This window comes from Rhea pennata, chromosome 19 (genome assembly GCF_028389875.1).
Source record: "Rhea pennata isolate bPtePen1 chromosome 19, bPtePen1.pri, whole genome shotgun sequence".
NCBI lineage: Eukaryota > Metazoa > Chordata > Aves > Rheiformes > Rheidae > Rhea > Rhea pennata.
Genome location: NC_084681.1, coordinates 13322125 through 13346570, shown reverse-complemented (window position 1 = coordinate 13346570; position 24446 = coordinate 13322125). Strand labels below are relative to the sequence as shown.

The window sequence follows — 24446 nt, the reverse complement described above, 5'->3', positions numbered from 1 at the left end:
TCAAAGACTGAGCATCAGTCTGCCTCCTACAAAACAAAATGAAAATTTTAGCTTCACTTTTAACTTTGGAAAGGTTCTTACTTGACCATAAATCTGCATCCTTTAGCCAACATTAAAAAAAAAGGGGGGGGGGGAAGCCACAGAAAAACAAATTCTTTTCCTCTTCCTAAAAACTTTAAACCTAATCACTTAAACCAATAACCAACTGCCCCAGACCCTTAACAGTTCTATTATTTAATTTCTAGGAAGTGTGACAACCACCACCACTATACACCAAATGTTCATTTTTGGAATCTTTATGTTAACTTCTGGGCTAGCACAAATAATGCTAAGTAACTATAAAACAGTTCACCTTCATTCAGAGCTTTTAATGCAAGGAAATGCACAGTCTGTATTATGAAATATAGGCATCAATATTATAACTTAGTTTACTAACTGCAACAGCTCCTGAGATGGAGGAAAAAATACGGTATTTAATCTACTAACCTGAGAATCCAAATCGCAATAATGTAATTCAAAAAAAGCCGGCCTCAGCTAAATGGGACACTCAAAATTGTTTAAAATGGAAGTTAAAAAATTACTAGCAATTACAAAAATTCAGTAGCCTGAATTAAGGAAGGAAAAAAAAAAAAAGGAGAATCTTAGACCCTATTTTTAAGTCTCCATTAGTTTGCTTTCTTCTCCTAATAGAAAAGCAAAAAACAACTCCCTCTACTTCCCCATACAGACTTCCTACTACACTCCCTTCCAATTAATAGTTAGTCAGCATAATATTCTAAATGGAGCAACTCAGAAATTAATCTAGACTGAAGAGGTGATATTGTAGTTTCACAGCATGCTGTAACAAAAAGTAAAAGCTAACATGTTCAACAAACATGGACTTTGTAGGCAAATACCAGGGCTAAATTTTGCCTTCATTTCTTTACTCACTGCAGCATTTATGCTTCTTTCAGATATTACATTATACGATCTGGCCTAACATTTAGTCATCTACGCATTACCATATGGAACAATAGACAGTTTTCAGAATATTTATGGGTAAATACCTCCACCTGACATGTTCTAATCACATAGTCTTGCACAAACATCTTTGTATCTATAGAGCGGAGTTAGAGAAAACTGTCATTACTCATACATAACCTTATAAAAGTAGGACGGTTGAGAACATTATTATCTTAGTACAGATCGGTGAGGTTCTTGCTCACTGGTATGTGACCCAACTGTAGTCACATCGCTGTACAGCCCTTCCACTCACGTAGCAGTTGCACTTTTATAGTAAAAATTTATATATAGTAACACTGTTTATGTTTTATTCCTATCCAATTAGCACTGTTACAACAGCAGTGGTTTGCCATCGAGACTCAAGCCACACTATCACTTCCAGTAGAAGGAAAAGTAAATCCTGTTCTGCGTCTAGAACACAGGTGCTTGCATCTGGTATCCTACTATGAAAGGAGACTTTGGATGTCACCTATCTCTAATACGGAACTTGAAACTAAAGCGCAAAGGAAAACACGCTTGCTATTGAGGCATGTAATTTCTTCCTTCCTCTTTATTCTAAAATTATTCACGTTACCCAGCTGACGAAAAAAAGCCCAAGCCACGTAGGGTTTATGCATCACACAGAACATGGCAGATCTTTATCACGGGCACTCGTTTCTCACTGAAGACCACAATGTGTGTCTGTGGGATACAAAATATATGATCTCTTTTGATTCTGAACAATGAAAAAAACCCCTATTTACTACAAATATTGTTTCAACTATTTGAGAAATATTTTTATATTTTGCATTTGTCATTTTATCAAAGCTCTCACTTACGCTCAGTAACATCCTCTATTGTACAAACCTGCAAGGTGACAGATCTGGTGATTACAAACTGATATTCTTGCTCTCACATTCCACAGCAAGGACTTTGTTATAAAAGCCAAGACAAAAACTAATTTAAAATATAGTAGAACATCAGAACATTGCTTTGGTTTCCAGCTGTAGAAACCATCTTTCTGACCCTGAATACCCATTGGGTCCACACGAGCCCTCTGCTTTCCATCCACTAAGCCACATTTCTGTTCATTTTCCTCTGCCCATGGTCTCCATCACTACTCATACTTGTTAAACTTGAAAAATCAAACTGATTCATTTGCACAAGAAATTTTGTTAACTTTTCTCACTGACACCCTTACTTATTCAGCTCTACCAAAAGAGGCTAAGTGGGAAGTCATTAGACATACTATCATCATCACTCCTTCAATAACTCCACTCAGTCTGAGAAAAAAAATGGAGACAGTTAAAATTCTTCTAATTACTGGGAAATGCTTCTTTATACCAGCATGCCAAGGAGCACTACAACAGAGGAGATGCACCAGATTACCTGAAATCTTGAGAATTTTTAAACTGCTCTGAATGCACAAAGATATCAAATTACCATTTTTAATTTGCAGGAAATAGCTATCACTAAGTTGTTGCATGAAAATACATTAAAAAAATTTTTGAGGAGGCAGCGGGGGATTGTGCTTTAAATATGGTTCAAGTTAAAATCTGAAGTGACACACTGGCAATTTTAATACACCAAATGAATAGGTCAGCTCTTTCTGAAGAGCTTCTCCAGCTCTTCCACGCTTTCTAAAATAACAAGGCAAATATCATACAAAGAAACATAAACTGCATAAAGTATAAGTTTTTAACTCCCAATTTTGTTTCAGTAGTTACAGACCTTATAAAATGGAATACTGAACCTTGCAGCACCATTACTTTTCAGCCAAGAAACAGAACCAAGGCTTCACAAAAGTGACTTTGTATAATTTAACTGGGCTATGGCCCACAAAAACTGCTATCACTGATGCCCAGCGTGCTGACAGGAAATAGTTGTTGCCTTGAGCCTTGATCTACCCACGTGAAATGGAGCTTGCTGGCTGCCCACAGACCGGCCTCTGTTCTCTTTGTAATTGTCCACATCTGCTCTGCAGAGCTATGAATAATTTTATGACACACACAAAAAAAATCTCTCTCCTACTGACTCCAAAGCCTTTTTTTTTTTTCTTTTAAGAAAACATATGTGTAATCTGACACTGACATTAAGAGAGAGCCTGTTTTGCCCACGGGTTAAGATTCACATTCTTCTGAAAGATGGCATTAAAATGGAATTCAGGTTGGGAAAGCTGTCTTGTTGGCTGCCGGTGTTTAAAAATCAGGTGGCTGGAAAAATGTCGCCAGCTGAGCACATACATTGTTTTCAAATACTGTAAGTACGAAGGAGGAACAGTCCGCTGCGGTGGGCTCCAGAGTAGGCAAGAGGTAGCTGCAGTTCCTCCAGTTGCCTAATTGATTCATATCAGCTACAACAAAGCTCAGCTCGAACATCTTACTCCTGAAGGGTGAGGATGCAGAAATACCAACATTCAATACTACTTGAGTTTTAGTTAAAGAAAAAAGTACATTTGAAGGCAGCCTACCAGGACTGCCACTTGAAAACTCTCAACCTTTCCTTCTGTTTCCAAGCAAGTCGTCATGTGCTGTACAAAGGTCGAATGTTTGACTCTCATGGTTTCTATTGCATAAAAGAGTGCCATGAGGAAAGATGTGGATAAACCTACAGGGACTCGGCCACACTACAATTGGAAATTAGCACCACGTCTGAATAAAAAGTAAAACAAGTGTAGAAAAAAAATGGAGATCCATGGATGTATTGCCATTTGGCTGTCTAGAATATTCACTGGTAGTGCTGCTCTTCATGATTAGTAGAAGCAAAAGAGCAGACAGAAATAATTAAAGAATAAATCACAAGGGGAGTGAGTACTCGCCAGTATAATTCTCTGACATGGGTTTCCAGGTCTGCAACATAATGTGACATGGCCCAGGAAGCTCACAAGACAACAATGGAAGGCTTAAGATTAAACAGGGCCCTTTCAGTGTTTTGCTGAAGTGTGCACTGTATTCAGGTCCACTGTAACGGCTTATTTACCAACTGCTCTTGTTTCTATTATAAAAAGATAAAAATTTCCCCTCTGTGATTTCCCAGAGGTAAATGCTGCTGCAGTAAGTCTGTTTCTTGCTAGCCTGGGTTCAATATTACTTTTCTGGCTTGGAAGCATACTAAATGAAGTATGTCAAAGTGTATGAAAACGTTTAAGTTCAGCAGAGATCCATCTTCTGCATGGAGAAATTTGCAATCTAGTTTCTTTCTAAAATGCCTAGTTCTGTTTAAATGTAATTGCCAACCCAATAATCAATTTACTTCATTTTCCAGAAACTCTGACATACCTAAGGAAATGTGATAAGGTCATAGATACAGTACTGTTTTTTTCCTGAATATGGAGATAATAATTAAATCTGCAACTTCACTCATGGGTGGCTACATCTAAGAGTTCTTTATTAGAAGCTACTAAGTAATTTGCTCCTTGCAAAATGAATGGGCAATTCAGCATGTGGTGAACTTGTGGCTCTTTTGTGAAGCATCAGGGAAAGATGCAACCCTTTGAGAGATGAGATGAAACTGAGAACCAACAAGGAAAAGTGAAAGCTGTTGAATGTTGTCACAGCCATGACAACCAATTCCAAAACTCTGCAGTGGAAAACAGTGAAAAGGGCCAGAAAACAAATAGGATGAAACTTGGCCAAACAGTTCCAAAAGCCCCCAGAATGAGAGTCAGAGAGATGAGTCTCTGAGAAATTAAAGTGTCTGGCATATAAGCTCAGAGTAAAATTCAAGTAGGATGTAAAAAAGTTAGTTTTTAAATTAACTAGGATATTTCCCACTGCTCATCTAGTAAATTAAGATGTGAAAATGATGGATATCACTATTACACAATATCAAACACAAACGTGGACCCCATTTTACTACCTACTATTAACATATAGAACAAAGATGGCTTTTGCACTAGAGAATTTATAATTTTGCTCCAAATGTGCTTAAAAGGAATACGAGATGACAGAATATAGAAGGAAATGCAATAAAGCAAAAATCAGGAGAGCAACGCATCATGCAAACCCACAGAAGACTGCACTAAAGGGCCATGGAAGGAGGTTTTGTGCAACAGTCTTTATTCAGATGAAAAAGAGTGCATTTTGATAGTTGCCATGCTCTGTTTAGAATCTGAATTCCCACCAGTCACATTATTTTGTCTTAGTATCTTATAAATTATGAGTACAAAGGAAACAACAACAAAAATTTTAAAAAGATCTCCCCCAAAAGCTCACCCTACTGAAGTATCAATCCAACAGGCCACAGAAGGCACAAGACTTCCGCATAACAACGCCTGCACTATAGAACTTTTGTTATCCATAGTTTAGTATAATCACAGCACTGCAACTCTCCAGGAAATACGTACCTATATCTGTAAAAAAGATACTATTTCAGTCACATCATAAGTACCTAAGATGTAACTTACAAAAGATGTAGCTGTTGATACAAATCGCTTGTAATGTGAACCCACATAAGGGCTTTTATTAATAACATTATTCTAATATCAAATCCCCAATTGGATACATATATTCCAGAACAATTTTTGTAAGCTAACAAATAAAATAGGCTAGATTATAGACAGCATACTTAACTCCATCTTTAATGGCAGAAAAAAACCTCCAAAGTCACACAAATTAAAAAAAAAAAAAGAAAAGTTTATGTAAGATTTTAACAATTACTTGAACAGCAAGGGCTTATCTTGAGTTTAGTGATTTATAAAATATTCATAATTTCAACCATAATATGTTCATTACTATACATTTCAATATAACACTACTACAGGTACTCAAAGAATTATGCAAATTAAAATGCAAATTAAATAGAGTACCACTGGTGTGCTGAGAAATTACAGCCATGGAAATAATAAAGTTTGTATTGTACAAAAAATTCTGATCACTTATCCTTTATATTGATGGGTATACTAAGCATCTTCTCTAGGAAGGTTCAAGAGCATAAAGGCATGTGAATTCATGCAAAATACTTCAGATTTGTCTAATAAAAATATCTGGTAATATTTGCTTTTTCAAGTTGGGTAACTCTGCAAATAATTATAATTTGTAGCAGTTACTAAGATGTGGTTCTTTGCTTACCAACATCAGAATTTACAATTTCAATAAGGCATTATGTTTTTAAAACAAAGGCTGTAAGACTTACAGCTTACATTTCTCCCCTCTCCCTTTTTCTGTGCTGGGGAAGCAGTCATTGTGTATGATGCAAAAGGTTAAATCCGCCCACATCACAGAAACCAACTCATCCAGAGAGGTGGCAAAGGACCAACAGTTACACTAGAAACCAGATGCAAGGCCATTTCCTTCCTTGTTATACACCCCATGCATTGCAACTGCTCAGATTTCCGTTCGGGCCACGGCTTGACTATCCTTCTGCTAACCACAAAGCACATGCCTACTCCACCTCCTCTGCATGTGATCATTCTAGTTCTCAAAATGTGAGCTGCATACACAAGCTCTACTTCTAGAGGAACTAGATACATGCTAGTCATCCTCAAGATCATGTAATTGCAATAAATAAATAGATAAATATCTATCCCATATGAAAAAGAGCACATTGTTCACAACTAAAATGATCAATGCTAGCCCTCTGCAAAGCTAGCTATTAGTTTTTAATATTTGCATAACTTCAGCTCAAGAACTTCTAATCACCATCCCTTTGGCCAAGGCTGTACAAATAGATAATAAAAATCCTGTGTCCCAGTTTGGGTCCATACTTGCCGCACTGGCACTAACAAAATAATCTAGGAATTGAGAAAATTATTAAAACTGGATTCTTATGCTCAAGAGTTGATAGATTGGACCAGAATCTGCTTTCTTTACAACACAGAAAGAAAACGCCTGCTTACATAACAGTACAACACATACACTTAAGAAAGGAAAACATACATGTAAATATTTTAAAATTTAGCTTCCTTAACTAGTCAAAAAATCAAAAAAGCAAGAACTACTGTAGAGACAAACATTAAACCTGGCAGAGTGAGGCCAGTATAAAGAACAGTAAGAAACAAAACATCAATTTTAATAGAGTAAACTGGCCTTTTGACCAATATGGGAAATTGATGCTTTCACACTCGCACAGCAAGCCACTTCAACTACTCCAGAAACTATTGAGCTCTTCTGAATATCCAGTCCAGTACTTTCATCTTTAAAAGCTGAAACTGAACAAGCAAGTTATTTTTCAATAATAAGTAAGGGGCACTTAACTCACATGCTTATATACGAGTTTTAAAATGTAAAGAAGTGTTCAGTGTCTGGCTGCAACACAAAGTAACATTTTTCCTATATATAAGGCTATAATAGAGAGCTGCCTTGAAGTGAAAATATGCTTAAAAAAATCAACAATTTTTATTACACTAAAAGCCACAGTAAAAATATTTCTATTTTTGTGGCATCAGCATTTTAATTTTCAAACTCACAAAGAAAGAAAATTACAGGAAGTTATGGGTGTATCTGCCCTATGCTCTCATATATGGAGAACTGACTGAAAACTAAACATCATTAAATGAGTTGGATTTTTTTTTTTTTCTCTCTTCGGGGAGGGGGTTGGAAGGGGAGTTACAGCCAATTTAATATTTCACCTTTCTGGTTAAGACCAAAACTATGTTTGTTCCTCATTTGTTAGACCAAAGTAAAGTTCCTTTAATTCAATAATTCTTTAAGCTACAAAAGGCAATAAGGTAAGAGCCCAAAGTGACATTTAAAGGCTGTTTATTTTTCAGGTAACTTAAGATAACTATGAAAGATCAAACAAGGCTAAATGGGGCATTTAGAAAAAAATATTTTAATATTTCAGAAACTGGGAGATATTACTTAGCTCTGTCCATGTCCCTGTATCCAGAAATAAGTTAAAAACTAAGTCCTCATAATATTTAACTGGTTGCATTGTTTTTCAAAGTAATTTTAAGAAATACTGAAAAGACAGACACCAACAATAGTTTGGGAAAAAAGTTACGCATTTCTGAAAACTGAATCCTTGACTATTTGCCTTTACATTTAGCATTACTTGTCCATCTCTTATACCAAATGTCCTATGAAAAATGCTTTTTTAGATGCATACACCTTGCATTTCATAGTGGTATGATCAAATACTTAACATATAAGGAAAGATCAACAGCTGGAACGAATCATAGCTCTATACATTTGAGTAGAGATAAACCAATTTGCACTTGCTTAATTCGAATTTCCAACAGATGCATACTATATTTTTTCTGCCATATAAGTATCCACCATGCTGTTAGATAGTATTCTTAAGGAACTAATCAGGACTATTTCATTCTTGGAATGAAACCAAACTTAACTCTATTCCAAGTTGTCTTTATGTTACATTACAATGTTCCTATTGCATTTAAATACTACCACATATTAAGAACCACCTTTGAGCCTTGTTTTAGCATACAAATCATCAAACAAGATATGAAAAAAAAAATCTAAGCTTTTTAATACTCTTTCCTCTATGAACCTCTAAGTTTATGCAAAATTGTGAAAAGACAAAGCAAACCCTGTATGCATTTTGAGCTAATGGAAACCTGTTTCTTAAAGTCCAAGAATATTTGACCCTTGATGTTTTTACAGAAAGCCTCATTAGGAAGTTCTAATTATGCTTTGACTTTACAGATGTGGGTAAGCCACTTTCCATTAAGTTTTCTAGAATTCTGAACTCCTTTGACATGCATTTTCAAAAGTAAATATAAACATCAACTATCTTGTGCCATTTTATTTCGTTCTGCTCTGGAAGGTGGTGTAAAACTCCCCACAAAATGAAGAAGCCTTTTCTTCTTCTTCTTCTTCTTCTTCTTCTTCTACGGTTATTCCCATCCAGCTTAATAGAATCCATTTCTTTTAATTAGTTTGTCACTTTGCTTGTATCTCCTTAGCAGACAAACAACAGGACTTCATTATTTACTACAAAGTTTTTAGATATTGTAGTGAAGGAAGAAGAAACAGTGACCAAAAAAAGCCCTATAAAGCATTGAGATAGCTTCTGATAAAAAGACAACAAATACAAGTACGCTATTATTAGTGGCAAAGATCAAAGAAGTTGGGAGAGGAAGGGAGAAAAAAAAATCAATCAGCCTTTTCATGTTATATTCATTCTCAAGTAAGAAAGACTTATTCTCCATCTAGCTTCAGCCTTTACTAATGTAACAGGACATCATGCATTGCAAGTACTTACACATCCACTTTCATATTGCCACCTCAATTATTTCACTTCTGGTTATAAAAGTACTGACAATCAACCTCTGGTATTTGTACAGTCAGAATATTCTCAACTGCAGCTAGTTAAAATAGATGCTCTAGACACTTGGTCTGTGGCTTGCCTGGAAAATTCACGTTGCCTGGAGCCTACTCCTCCCAGCTTTCTCTGGGCTCTCTGGGAGCATGCTGCAGACCAAGTGCATTGGTCAGAGACACGGTGGGATACCTTGCATGACTGGAACGACATCATGGATGGCTAGAAAAGACAGGCCAGGAAGGCAAGGTGGTGGAGTTGCTCTTTATGTGAGAGAGCAACTAGAATGTATCAAGCTCTGCCTAGGGCTGGATGAAGAGAAAGTTGAGACCTTATGAGGAGGGATTAAAGGGCAGGCTAACATGGGTAACACTGTTGTGGGTGTTTACTACAGACCACCTGATCAGGAAGATGTTGTCGATGAGGCCCTTCAGACAGACAGCAGGAAGTAACCTTGTGTTCACAGGCCCTAGTTCTCATGAGAGACTTCAACCACCCTGGTATCTACTGGAAAGACAACACAGCTAGGAACAAACAGTCCAGGAGGCTCCTACAGAGCACTAATGATAATTTTTTGACACAGGTGGTGGAAGAGCCAACAAGAAGAGGTGTGCTGCTGGACTTTTTACTAACAAGCAAAGAAGGACTTGTTGAAGATGTGAAGGCTGAGGGCAACTTTGGCTGCAGTGACCATGAGATGGTGAAGTTCACGATCCTCAGAGGTAAGAAGTAGGATCACAACCCTGGACTTCAGGAGAACAAACTTTGGCCTCTTCAGGGACCTATTTGAAGGAATCCCATGGGTTAGCATCCTAGAAGGAAGGGGAGGGGTCTAAGGGAGTTATTAGTTCATCTTCAAGCATCACTTCCTCCAAGCTCAAAAGTGGTGCAGCCCAATGAGTAAGAAGTCAAGCAAAGGGGGCAGGAGGCCTGCATGGATGAGCAAGGAGCTCCTGGCAAAACTCTAACAGAAGAAGGAAATATACAGATTGTGGAAAAGAGGACAAACTGTTTGAAAGGAATATAGGAATGCTGTCAGTGTATGCAGGGATGCAATCAGGAAGGCTAAGGCCCTCTTGGAATTTTATCTGGCAAGGGATGTCAAGTACAACAAGAAGGGCTTCTTAAAATACATCAGCAGCAAAAGGACGACTAGGGAAGATGTGGGCCTGCTGCTGAATGGAGTGGGTGCCCTGGTGACAAAAGATACAGAGCAGGAAGAGCTATTGAATGCCTTTTTTGCTTCAGTCTTAGCTAAGGCCAGCCCTCAGGAATTCCAGACCCTAGAGACATGAGAGAAAATCTGGAGAAATGAAGACTATCCCTTGGTCAAGGAGGATCAGGTTAGAGATCACTTAGGCAAATCTGACACCCAGAAATCCATGGGTCCTGATGGAATGCACCCTCGGGTACTGAGGGAGCTGGTGGATATTGTTCGTAGGCCACTCTCCATCACCTTTGAAAGGTCCTGGAGAACTGGAGAGGTGCCTGAGAACTGGAAGAAGCCAGTATCACTCTAGTCTTCAAAAAGGGCAAGAAGGATGACCTAGGAAACTATAGACTGGTCAGCCTCACCTCCACCCCTAGAAAGGTGATGCAACAGCTCATTCTGGATGTCATCTCCAGGCATCTGGAGGAAAAGAAGCTAATCCTGAGTAGTCAGCATGGATTCACCAAGGGGAAATCTTGTTTAACCAATCTGATAGCCTTCCATGATGGAATGACTGGCTGGGTAGATGAGGGAAGAGCAGTGGACGTTGTGTACCTTGACTTCAGCAAGGCTTTTCACACTGTCTCCCATACAAGGCTCATAGGCAAGCTCAGGAAGTGTGGGTTAGATGGGTGGACAGTGAGGTGGATTGAGAACAGGCTGAATGGCAGAGCTCAGAGGGTTGTCATCAGTGGCGTAGAGTCCAGTTGGAGGCCTGTGGCTAGTGCAGTCCCCCAGGGCTCAGTACTGGGTCTCATCCTGTTCAACTTCTTCATCAATGACCTGGACTAAGGGACAGAGCAAGTTTGCTGATTACAACAAGCTGGGAGGAGCGGCTGATACATCTGAGGGCTGTGCTGCCATTCAGAGAGACCAGGACAGGCTGGAGAGCTGGGCAGAGAGGAACCTCCTGAGTTTCAACAAGGGCAAGCACAGGGTCCTGCACCTAGGGAGGAATAACTGCATGCACCAGTACAGGCTGGGGGCTGAGCTGCTGGAGAGCAGCTCTGCAGAGAAGGACCTGGGAGTGCTGATGGACAAGTTAACCATGAGCCCGCAATGGGCCCTTGTGGTCAGGAAGGCCAAAGGTATCCTGGGGTACATTAGGAAGAGTGTTGCCAGCAGGTTGAGGGAGGCGATCCTCCCCTTCTGCTCAGCCCTGGGGAGGCCACATCTTGAGTACTGTGTCCAGTTCTGGGCTCCTCAGTACAACAGAGATATGGAGCTACTGGAGAGAGTCCAGCATAGGACTACAAAGATGATCAGAGGGCTGGAAGCACCTGCCCTCTGAGGAACAGCTGTGAGAGCTGGGCCTGTTTAGCCTTGAGAAGAGAAGACTGAAGAGTGATCTTATCTTAGTCTACAAACACCTTCAAGGGAGGGTGTCAAGAGGATGGGGCCAGACTACTTTCGGTGGCGCCTAGCAACAGGAGAAAAAGCTACGGGCACAAACAGAAACACAAGAAGTTCCATCTGAATATGAGGGGAAATTTCTTTAATGTGAGAGCAACAGAGCACCGGTTATGGAGTCTCCATCTCTGGAGATGCTCAAAACCCACCTGGACATGATCCTGTGCAATATCCACTAGCTGACCTTGCCTGAGCAGGGGAGGTTGAATTAGATGATCTCCAGAGGTCCTTTCTAACCTCAATCATTCTGTGATTCCGTGTGTCAACTTGCATTCAGCTGTAGTGTTTCTCAGCTCCTTCCCTACTACTCTGGGCTTACTGCACATATATCACACAGCACATACACACACACACACCAGAGAAAATGGCAAGCACACTAACCCATGCAGTTTGCTCCCTCAGACTCTTTTTCCCAGGGGCAGACAGGTAAGAGCAAGCTGTATGACTATTTTAGGTAACCTCAACCGACCCTGGCTGCCCTCTATCCTCAGAAACGGTAGAGGAGCTGCCTATTTGGATGCATTAAGACAATGCAATACTGACTATATTGAATATATGGAAAAGGTCTGGTCACATCATCAGAAAAAGCTCATGATACATAGTCCTTCTTGCCTTTAAAATAAGCTACTTGATCCACTCAAACAAAAGGCTGAATCAGTTTCCAAACTGAATACCCGTAGTAGATGCTGATTTGTCATATAAACTTTTGTCTAGTATTTTAATTAAAAGTCTTGTACAATATATAGAGGAATATAGAAAGACTTTTAAGTAGAGAAGAACAGCTTTTAAACCTATCAGCTAAATTTAACAGGTATCTGTAAGCATAGAAAACTGAATAGTATGGATTTCTAGTATGTTAAACATTACTCTTCTACCCAATAATCCAGAGAAAATATTGATAAGAACTACAAATCACCTGTGAAAATTTCAAGATCTATCCAACATAAAGAGTCCTGAGATAATCTGCAAAGTACACTATGTATCAGGAAGCAACATAAACACATCTCAGCGTGCAACAGACTTAAGAAATCATAATATTCTGTTTAGTCAGATTTTTCTAACTAGGACAGTCCAACCTCACCAACCACAGAGCCCAGTCCTACTTGCAAGGCTGTCCTCACGCATCACTCTAAGCTCACAGTCCACTTTTCCAAGTGAACAGCCATATGAAAGCAGAAAAGTTTCTTGTCTTTGGCAGGGAGGAAAAAACAGCAGGCCACATGGAATTATACTGCAGGCTGAATATAATACTGCACAAGCTGTCCATGAGCCTAAACTAACCTGAATAGTGATTCAGTAGACATGGACACGAGCTCAACTATGTTACTTACAGTCAGGAGACAATCCTTAAAAAATTCTTGCATAAATATTTGTATAATAATCCAACCTTAAAATCCTTCAGACATTTTTACTTAAACGTTACAGTAAAATTTCCAGTGTACAAAAAGTGCTGTATGATCAAGCTTCAATCAAATTTCAAGCACAATTCAGATTCAAATATCCTATAGTAAAATTAGTTTTAATTTTTTTCCACTTATTCCAACATCAAAACGATCAGTTCTTTTAATTGTAAATTTGTTTGCTCATTTTCTTCCCTTCTGCCATTGTGCTCTGTAACTAAACAGTTAAAATGACTTTTTTTTTTTTACTATTTAATAAAAAGATAGCAACCCCCCATATATACATATTTTAACGCTTACATTAGTTTACCTGTAAAAGCATGTTTTAATCACTCTGAACTTACACAGCAGATAACCTTAAGCAAGCTAATATTGATTTTTAAAAGGTAGTTTTTACATTACTACAGTCTCATTGTACTCTCTTATTCCCCACAGACTCTCTGAAGTACATATTCTCTAATTTCACACATACCAAAAAGTATCTTTGGAATGTCACAGTATAATTATTTACAGAAACATTTAATGGATGAGTAAGCATCAGGAGGCCATCCCTAAGGGAAAGCAAAAGTTAAAATGCTGGAAGCATTTTGAATGATCCTCTCAGCATGAGGATAGAGGATGGACACTCAATCCAGAAATCTGCTGTTGACTCAAGTGATACAAAATGAACAGCCCACACTGAAGCATATGAAGCCATCCAACCACTTAACAAAACATTGGCAACCACCTATCTCTTTCGAACTGGATTCTGGTCACTGCCTAGCAAAGCAAATACTTTAAGAAATTATTTGATTTAAAACATAAATATTATTACAGGAAATTACATGTTCTCGACAACTTTTCTTTTGTAATTTGTGCTTCAGTTTTTCAAATCATGGCACAAAGAATTTGAATATGCATGATACAGAAATGCAACAAAAGTAAATGGAAAAAAAAGCTAGGCACTGACTACAAAGAAAGCTACAGAGACAGCTAAAAAAAGCTGATCATTCTTTCCCTACAGGGAACTGCTAGAGACAATATGCTGTAAATTAAGGCCAATCTTCCTCAAATCCCTGAAGGATTGCTCCTCCTAGAGATTCTGCAAATCCATTAGAAAAGGCTCATCACTAGAACTGTAGTTTTCTTGGGACTTATCTACTGAGAAGAACTAGCAATCATGCACCCAGAATAAAATACAACATGTACTGAGGGAGAAATCAAGTCTAACTTTAGATTACAGACTCATACCCTGATTATTATGTAACAGCTGGGTTGGTTTCTCCTCTCACTACCTTCTCCTACCTGTACTTTAATATAAAGTCAAGAAAAAGCAAAATAATTTACCTCCCTAGCTGAAATTATGATGATAAATATGGATATTGAGGAAGGAGAGGTGACATATCCTAATATGTACTGCACCAAAAATCAGGCAGTTATTTTTATGTATTTATTTATTTTTAAATACCACCAGAATTAGAAAAGCCAAGCTTTCTGAAGTCTTCTGTGTCACAGCTGACCATAGGTTCCAGCTGAAGCTTTTCTTACAACTAGGCACCTAAGATCTCATCTAAAACAAGCGGCTGATACCCCAGAGATCTGTGCTGCCATTCAGAGAGACCTGGACAGGCTGGAGAGCTGGGCAGAGAGGAACCTCCTGAGGTTCAACAAGGACAAGCACAGGGTCCTGCACCTAGGGAGGAATAACTGCATGCACCAGTACAGGCTGGGGGCTGAGCTGCTGGAGAGCAGCTCTGCAGAGAAGGACCTGGGAGTGCTGGTGGACAAGTTAACCATGAGCCTGCAATGGGCCCTTGTGGTCAGGAAGGCCAAAGGTATCCTGGGGTACATTAGGAAGAGTGTTGCCAGCAGGTAGAGCGAGGTGATCCTGCTCCTCTATTCAGCCCTGGGGAGGCCTCATCTCGAGTACTGTGTCCAGCTCTGGGCTCCTCACTACAAGAGAGACACAGAGCTACTGCAGAGAGTCCAGCGTAGGACTAGGAAGATGATCAGAGGGCTGGAGCACCTGACCTCTGAGGAACGGCTGCAAGAGCTCGGCCTGTTTAGCCTGGAGAAGAGAAGACTGAGGGGGGGGAATCTTATCAATGCGTATAAGTACCCGAAGGGAGGGTGTCAAGAGGATGGGGCTGGATTCTTCAGTGGTGCCCAGTGAAAGGACAAGAGGCAATGGGCAAAAACTGAACCACAGGAAGTTCGGCCTGAATATGAGGGGAAATTTCTTCACTGTGAGAGTGACAGAGCACTGGAGCAGCTTGCTCCCAGAGAGGTTGTGGAGTCTCCTTCTCTGGAGATATTCAAGCCCACCTGGATGCAACCCTGTCTAACATGCTCTAGGTGACCCTGCTTGAGCAGAGGGGTTGGACTAGATGATCTCCAGAAGTCCCTTTGTAACCTCAACCATTCTGTGATCTCTGTCCAAAGTGGACTCTATCATGCCTAACAGCGTAAGTAGTAGCTGGTATAGTCTTTTCTACCCAGCTTCACACTTCCATAAAAGTTTCAGAAATTTGTGTCTTTGAGGAACTTTTGTACATACGTTAAATTTGGTGAAGAATAGGTAACAACTTCAAAAGCTAATTAGGAACATCTACATAGCATGATTGTATAAATCTCATCTCGTTAAGAAAATCTAAAAGTAGCACAAGTTCCATCATGCAACCTTTCAGTTCCTTTCCCAGTATTTCTCATCTAGTTGTAAAATGCGTGAAACTAAATCATGTGTTAATATAACGGACTGCACATGCTGCTTGATCAAGGCTTTCCAGATACATTCATAGGCACACACAAATGCATGAGAATTCCCAGGTCCTGGTATCTACATCTTACTGTCAGAAGCACTGTATCATATAGTCTCTTCCAGAATACTCAAAGCTCCATCTTAAAATCAGTTATCTTTTTGCATGCACCTCCCAACTGACCAGACCTTAAATAATCTCAAAGTTAGAGTGGAAATTAGAAGAAATACTCTAACTCATTAAAGGTTGGCAAAGTGGCCACCTGAAGATAAATGCAGCACTTCAAGAAATTTAGGACAAGGTTTTACATCTTCAGGTTTTTCCTTCTCTTTTCTTTAGCAACATAAGAAAGTGGTATCACTGTGTATCCAGATATTGTCATCAGACAAATTTACTATTTTCAATCTATAAAACTTTGGTAATGCCAAACTGAAAGGCAAATCCAAATATTCTGTGTTTTTCTGTAACTACTTTCAGTTGGTAAATTATAGAAAACCATAGTACCACTGCTGATTTTAAGAGAAGATATGTACTTTTTGTGTTACAATTACCATACCAGAGCCTGTAAGTATGTCTTTGGGGATTATGATAATGAGGAACACAATGCAATTTATAATGAAGTCTTAAAAACAAGAGTATGTTAATCTTTTCAACCATTTAAATCCAGGAAAATCAAAAGCAAATGTCTTTCTACCATAACATCACAAAAACTAACCCCAAGTACTTGCATCTTAATGCATGCTAGGTTGTTTCCTGTTAACCATGCATTAGATTTCTTGCAATACTCAGCACACACATTCTTACTCAAGCTGAACTCATTTCTTCCACAGTTTAACTTGTTTTTGCCAAAGTCTCTTTTAGCTCAGCACTGGCTGCCTGCCTAATGAAACAACCTTTCTTTATGCCAAAACTGTCATCTTCAGTTGCACAAGATGCATCTTTCTTAAAAACACGAATAACGGGCCCCATGTTTAATTCTTTAAGAATTATTTTTAAATGATTTCTAGTAAGACAACCAGATACGGAAGCAATCAGTACCTAACCTCATGGGAAGAAAATTCCTTCCCAAGAAAGACTATATTTTCCTTGTGTATTTAAATACATCTTTTAAAAGAAAACCCCAATTTAATTATTAAAACATGAAAGTGTATGCATTTAACTACAGACAGCAGACAGAAATACAAGGCTTACTATGAATCTAAATTCAAAAGCTTGAATCTCTCTCAGTGTCAGGTCATCATTACATAGTTATTATGTGCATTGCAAACTTCTCTCCTACTGAAAAGACTAGCTTTACAAAATAAATATCTGGTAACTTTGGCAAATAATCAACTATTTTTAATGGAAAGTGCAACTTTCTGCCACAATTTCGGTCACAGCTGAAATGAGAATACCTGTGTAAGAAGTTGTTCTTCAGTTAGACTGTTGATCCAACGAGTATACCGTTCAGTGGACTCCAACGGCTCTCTTCTGATTTGGCAACCAATAATCTAAAGCATGAGAAGATAAATCACATACTGTAAACTGCTGTATAATCTCACAGCAGCAAAACAAGAACATCATAAAACAAGCATGCAAAGCATTGGAAGCCCAAGAACAAAAAATTATCTACACATTCTTTTCTAGGCCCCTTCTGTGGTCGTAATAAGATATGCCACAGTTACTCTGCTTAAACATAAGAGAGTTGCAGATGTTCTAAGGTCCCTAGAAAACTTAACAGAGACAAGAGTCTTTTCTATAGCATCATTCTTGAGAAGTTTGAACCATATTGGTTGAAATTTTACAAAAATATCATCCAGAAGCAGACCTCTAGAATGCAAAATTTCAACTAAAATAGTATGACTTTGGCAAAAGAAAATTAGAACTTAGAGAGATAATCTTACCAATAGTGCTATTGCCTGTCTACCATTGTGCTACTTATGAGTGATATAAAATAACAAAGTATTCTAATTCATCTCCTTAAATGCATATTGTGGAATTATCTAGACATTGGATTTTGATATAAAACTTCACTATATATAATATTGCCATTAGAGCAACATCTTTTTCTCTACTCTTCTGTATTTTTATAGTTAAATATGGATTTTAATATTCTGAACATCTACAATCAAAATAAATAGTTTCCAATACACAAACACACAGAATAGTAGAGGCATTTCTTATCATTTGTAAATGCACAGATACACATTCATGCCATTTCATGTGAACATCAAATCATCCACTCAACAAATCTGTGGTCTGACAATGAAGAAACCAAGAAAATTCAGAAGTCTCATGGCCCCTGAGGAGGAGGGTGACTATACAGATCTCTACTGCTTGCTACCCAGGATGGTCTGCGGTCTACCGCAAACCTTCAGGGTACAACAAGAAATAATCAATTCTGAACACAAAGTAGCCTGAAGAGGTTTATACCAACTACTGCACTACTGACATGCTGTAACCACCATCTATTTCTTATCCAGATTTTGGTATGTAGTTGCTGTTGAAGCTGTGTTCATCCCCTGAGGATTAACACCAAAGTGTAGGTACTAGCATTTCTAAATACTAAAATACTAATCTGAGACTTAGTTCTGTTCTAAGGACAGCGTAGGAATTGTTTGTTTTTTTTTTTTTTTCCCAGACGAAGCATCCATAAGAAATGTCAGTGTATACTGTGAGCCCTATCAAAGCTCTATTTACAGAGCTTTAAACCCTGCAGAGATGTAAGCTGTAGGCTAGAGTCAGAACTCTAGCACATCCAGTTATGAATACTTTTGATTAGGGAACAAAAACAGCACCAAGAGACGTATCTAGCCAATCAACAGTCTTACTGGGGGGAAAAAAACAAAAAAACCCAAACAAATAGAAAACAAATACCCCCTTTCCCCTCAAAAAACCTTGCAGAAGGACTTCTGACAATGAATCATCACTTAACACAATTCAGAGTATGCAGTAAACACATTTCAAACAACAATCATTAGAAAATCCTCAAGAAATCATGATTGGCTTATCCCACTGGAATAAAACATAATTTCTCTGAACTGTGATTTAATTTTTTAATTATTATTATTTTACTTAATGACAGCTATGAATTACTATGACAACTTCAAACTTTGTGTTAGGTTTCTCCTGAAACACAATTAAGGAAAGAATACTGAGACATTTTCATAATGTTAATCCAAAACTCTTTTAAACCTAGTATCAATTAAAAGCATTCAGAGATGTATTTTTAGAATGGACAATCCACAGATACAAAAATTTTACCATAGTTGATCCAAGGTACATATTTTGTTTTCTATAGGCAGGATTTTTAGTCAAGAGAACTATTAACAGAACTCTTACTACTATTCATTAACCAAGACAAGTTCTCTTGCACATCTTGGGACTTTAAAAGTTAGCCTTAGACACTTTGTAAGAACTATGTGTGAAACTCAAGAAAATGGAAAAATCATGAAGTACTTTTTTTTTTTGAGAGGCACTGTATAACAACACGATATAGAAGCTTAGTTTCTCTCCTCAAATAATCCTAGCCCAGGCTCAACAAACACAAAATCCTGGATAGCTTTCACAAAGAGATACGTAGGAGAATCTCAGATTTGTTTCCTGAAAACTGGGTTTCCGATTAGAGCCAAGTAAGCAAATGCACTCATCTCTTTTATTCAACCTGAAATTTAAATGAGAGCAGAGGATGGAGTTTCATATTTTTACTATATTCATTTTTGCCTAGTCCAATCATTTTCATAAATGCTGTAGAATAGTTTTAACAATCTAAAAAATTGTTGAATTCAGGTGCTCAGTAAAAGAACAACTCTCCTCTCAACTCCTTATTCTTCCAAAGAAAGTGAAATGGGTTTGATCAATTATCTCTATATGTATTCAAGAAGAGATGAAGGCAGATAGAATAATGGTTATTAAATGGGATCCTGATAGCTCTTTTCTGTATCATGCATTACTTCTCATAATTTCTAGAATTAGCTTAGATCCTTAGCCAAAATTCCCCTTTCTTTCTATACAGAGCCATGTAAAAAATTCCATAGCTCTCTCCACTATTTGTCTAAGCATTGGCTTGTAATGACGACTCTGTACTTGCTGAATGTACGTCTTAGAATACTTTGAGCTCTTTCGAACAAAAAGCAGAGTAATGAAAAAAAATCTGCTATACTCAAGTAAACACATACAATTACTGTTAGTACAATGGCCTAAGTCTGCAACAGAGAAACTAATGGGCTAAAGTATAATTTGGCAGAAAATCTCCAGGAACTGACTTTCCAAACTCCTTCATCTACAGACATGCATAATAGCAAATGAGAGTGAGGGCTCTAACAATCTAGAGCCTTACCTACAAACACTAGATTTCACGCAACTAAAAATAAATTACTCTAGGCAGTAATTTTGTTTCCTATAGCGAAGCTCAATCTAATGTTTAGAACAACTGTAAAAGCAGTAAAATGCATTAAGCTAGAAAAAATAAATAAATGTTAAGAAAATACAGCAAAGAGTAATAGGCTTTACTTATTTATGTCGAAAATCTGGTTGATGGAAAAACTGGAAAACTATTCAAAATGTAACTAAGAAAAACAAAAGTATTCTCCAACTACAAGACTCCATATGCCTACAAACCTTCTCACTTCTCTTTTCTTTCAATACGTGACAGACTCCTTCACGAACTCTAGAAGGGGTCATTATTGAGAAATGCTTCAATGAAGTTAATACAAGTATGAGGTTAATAATTTCAACCATAATTCCTTCTTCTGGACCCACTGAATAGGATCATCATCTAGATAATAAAGCATCATAATACATATTTAGCAAGCCTGTATTTTTCCCAAATATGGAAGCAGAGGAAGACAGAGCCCAGGAAAGGGAGAAAGATGAATATACTTCAGAACTTCAGTAAAACGTCCTCCAAAATAGTGGTTTTCAGTTTGCTTTGTCCTAAAATTTCTTAAATGTACTCTCTATACATAAAACAAATATTTTTTCTTTCCAGCAGGTTTTCTCATTATTTCTAAAGCCCATCCTTCCACAAGCATATTGAATTGTTGTCTCTATTCCCCCCTCCACCAACAAAATCTCCCAACCCCAAGTAAGTATAATTCCTTTCTTTAAAAACAAATAAAACAGTGGCCTTTCGTAAGACTTCTAAAGATGTACCAAACCCTTGAGAAGGCCACATAAAAACAAGCGTCTCCCTCCTGCAGAAGATAGTATTGTAAAACATCATTTAATTACGTTCTTCAATTATAATGATACCATAACAAAACACACTTAACAATATAAATGCATGCTGTTGAGAACAGCTGTTTTCCGATCTTGCAACACAGCAGGACAATAATTACAAATGCGCAATAACGTTTGCATTTTGTAAGAAGTGAGATGTTCACACTTCCCTGTACCCTAACACAACAGAGAAATGCTTTGCACAGCACACAGACTTCCGGCTTTCATCTCATTTTCTGAGCCAGTATCACTCAAGACTGCTTTCAGCAACATCTTAAGATATATGTTTTACAGGCATAGATCTTAAAATTACTACTATGCAGTCAAATTTATACCTGGATCCTCAGCCAAAAAAATCCCAAACTCTTCTGCTCTTTGGTTGTACCACTCATCTCTCAATGAGGCTCTAACCCATGAGTGTGATTCTTGATGTACGTGGTGCAAGACAAACACTACCAACACAGCATAACTCTACCTCAGCCTTTGATACAATGCCTGTAAGGCACTGCACATTTAACCAGCTTCTTTCATTCAAAATCAGATTTATAGTACAAACAGCTTCCTTTAGTTCCTGAGTTTAAGATGGGGCGTCAAAAGCAACTACATGCTGGTTCCCATTTCCGCCATGTCTCACAGAGCTCTTTTGTATTTATTTCACTGAGTATTTCCTTATTTGTTGCTTCTTTCATAAGTTTTAAAATACCTTTGATGATATTCCTTTTGACCTATTTTATACCCATTCAGACTTCCAGAAAGTAAAAGAAAATCTCAATATTACGAACAGTCTTTTCTTTTTTTTTTTTAATACCTGTTTCCATGTAAAAATTGAGTTCATCCATGTTTTCAACATTTTGATCTGATTAGGCAAGTTGCTTCTATTTTTACAAATGCTAGCTATATATTGGCATATACCTAGATTAAACTACATAACAAACATACACAACAAACGCAATACATTTCAGATTCCAAGTGAAAACCTGCTGTAGTGCAATACTAACATTACTTGTATAAAAAGCAGTAACTGAAATAAAAACTTTTTTTCCTGGCTGGTAGCAAAGCACTAGGGCTGTTCATGGGGAGGGAAAACCATAAGAATCCTTTCTGCTGCTGTACCAAATGAGGTAATTCATTTTCTAGACAGACAGCCATTTTGTAAACTGTGTACTAAATGCAACTTACAACTTTTTTATTTAGTTATTTGCTTAATTATAATGACCACTGAAGAAATAAATATATATATAATTGATGGTAGCAGGAAACAGCAATAGGTAAGAAATTTCAAGAATATAAAACAGTAAATCTAGTTCTATTTTAACTATCAACAAATGCATACTCTGAAAAGCCATACCAGAAAATTTTTGACATGCAAATAGCTTCAAATAATTAAAGTTTTAGGCGATGGCTAAATATAAGCATTCAGCACCCATGGTTCTGCCTCACCTTCAGCTACAACTGTAGAAGGACCAGTCTTTGGTCATATCTGCGAGTCTTATCTAGATGGTCTCAGTTACCTTAAGGTGTCAAAATGGCATTATATGTCTGGGTATAGGCACCTGAACCTCTCTACTTTTGTAACTCGGAAGCTTCACATGATTTATCTGGCTTTCATTTATAGTATAATTTAAATATTATTTGGTTGTAAAAATTTCTATAAAAGCTTTTGATTTGTTCTTGTGTATGTATGTTTGCCTAAAAGATCAACAAAGCTTTATATATTGGTGCAGTACTTCCAAAGGCCAGACCCAAAGCCAAACACAGACTACTACGATTATGGATCAGCAACGTCCCAAGTATGTTTTACTGGAATCGTGAAGCAGAAATTTACAGCAAAAAGAATAATTAACCGATAGAGAGTAGCCAGGATTTCTTTTGAAGTACACTTAGGAAGTAGAGTTTGTACATAGTTTTTAATTGCCCATGTTTATTTTCAGTGCATTAACAAACAAACAAAAGTGAATTAGTTCCAGTGAATTTACATAAAAAACAGGAAGTCAAGGAGTTTTAATTAGAATGTGCACAGTAAAACATCAGACTACAATCATATTTTAAAAAAATGTTGTCATACATAAGAAATCATGAAGTAGGAACACAATGTTGTGTTGCTGGTATTAACTTCAAGTAAGCATCACTGAAGAGATACTACTGCAAGTCTAAATAGGGAAGTATGAGAATTCAAATCACATTAAATCATCACAGAATGCAAATTAAATGAGTTTCACAAGTACTTTCTGAAGGTAAAACAAAAACGAAAAAAATGAGTAAACCTCAGTATTTTGATAACTAGCTTAGGTATGAAAAAGTACCAGGTCTGAGAAGCCCTCATCCAGAACCTGCCATCCTGGAATTAACATGACCTAAGAGTACAATCTCTGTATTAAAAGTGAGTGGAATCTCAATTTGATGCAGATCAAGTAAACTCATTGTCTCCTGGCAAGATGCTCATACAACCACTCCTTCGCATAAAGCTTCAGAACACTCAAGAAGAGCAGGATGTTAGCACAGTTCCAGTTTTGAAACAGTAAATTGATTTCTCTTGTGTCTGTAGCTCCCCAAAATATGTTTGGGCTAATAATAGCTAATCAAATAATATGTTTGGTAGCTAATAATAGTTAATATCATGGCAAAACAACTAACACACCAGGAGGAGGGAACTTGATTTTCATATACTTCACACTTCAGCCATACTTTTAAAAACAGAACATACTGAATATCTGTATGACAATCAGATACTCATGGATAACAAACTGAACTAGCAGAGCAATTGTTTGATGGTGTTATTGTCATGCGGAAGCCATATTAAACACAAATTAAATTACAAAGTGGTGTAAGTTGAGCTGTTTCTCATTTGGGATATATGATTAAATGTAGAACAGACAAACTGACACTGTGACTTTGAAAATCCCCTGTAGTTTTTCAGAAATAGAAAATTAAAGAAAATCTTACAAGAAACTGTCTAAGAAAAAGCCAAGACATAGCTGAATTCCAGCATATCTGGGTCATTTACATGAAAAGACCTAATTAAAAGAAACCATTATAAGCATAGTACTCTCATTGTCAATGGAAGAATTTTCATATTCTTCAGTATATAAAAAGAAGAGGAATCACACTTTCTTCTTTTGCACTTACTCCACTCTGTTACCAATTCAGAGCAAAACCCTTACACAACTAACCTCCACGCTGTAAGCAGACTACTGAAATATTACAGACAATATTAAAAAATCTCTAGTAACAATTTGAAGTCATACACCACACACACATTTTATATATATATATATTTCAAGAATATAAAAA

General features: G+C 37.5%; 1 protein-coding gene across 3 annotated transcripts in view; it reads right to left on the bottom strand.

Annotated features, from left to right (window-relative positions):
* B3GNTL1 (UDP-GlcNAc:betaGal beta-1,3-N-acetylglucosaminyltransferase like 1) overlaps nucleotides 1-24446 on the bottom strand; it is a 129883-nt gene that overhangs the window by 77468 nt on the left and 27969 nt on the right. For all 3 annotated transcript variants that reach the window (XM_062592074.1, XM_062592071.1, XM_062592072.1), the window contains one exon: nucleotides 17351-17446. In XM_062592074.1, coding sequence (XP_062448058.1) covers nucleotides 17351-17446 — 96 coding nt within the window. The remainder of the gene's footprint in view (nucleotides 1-17350; nucleotides 17447-24446) is intronic.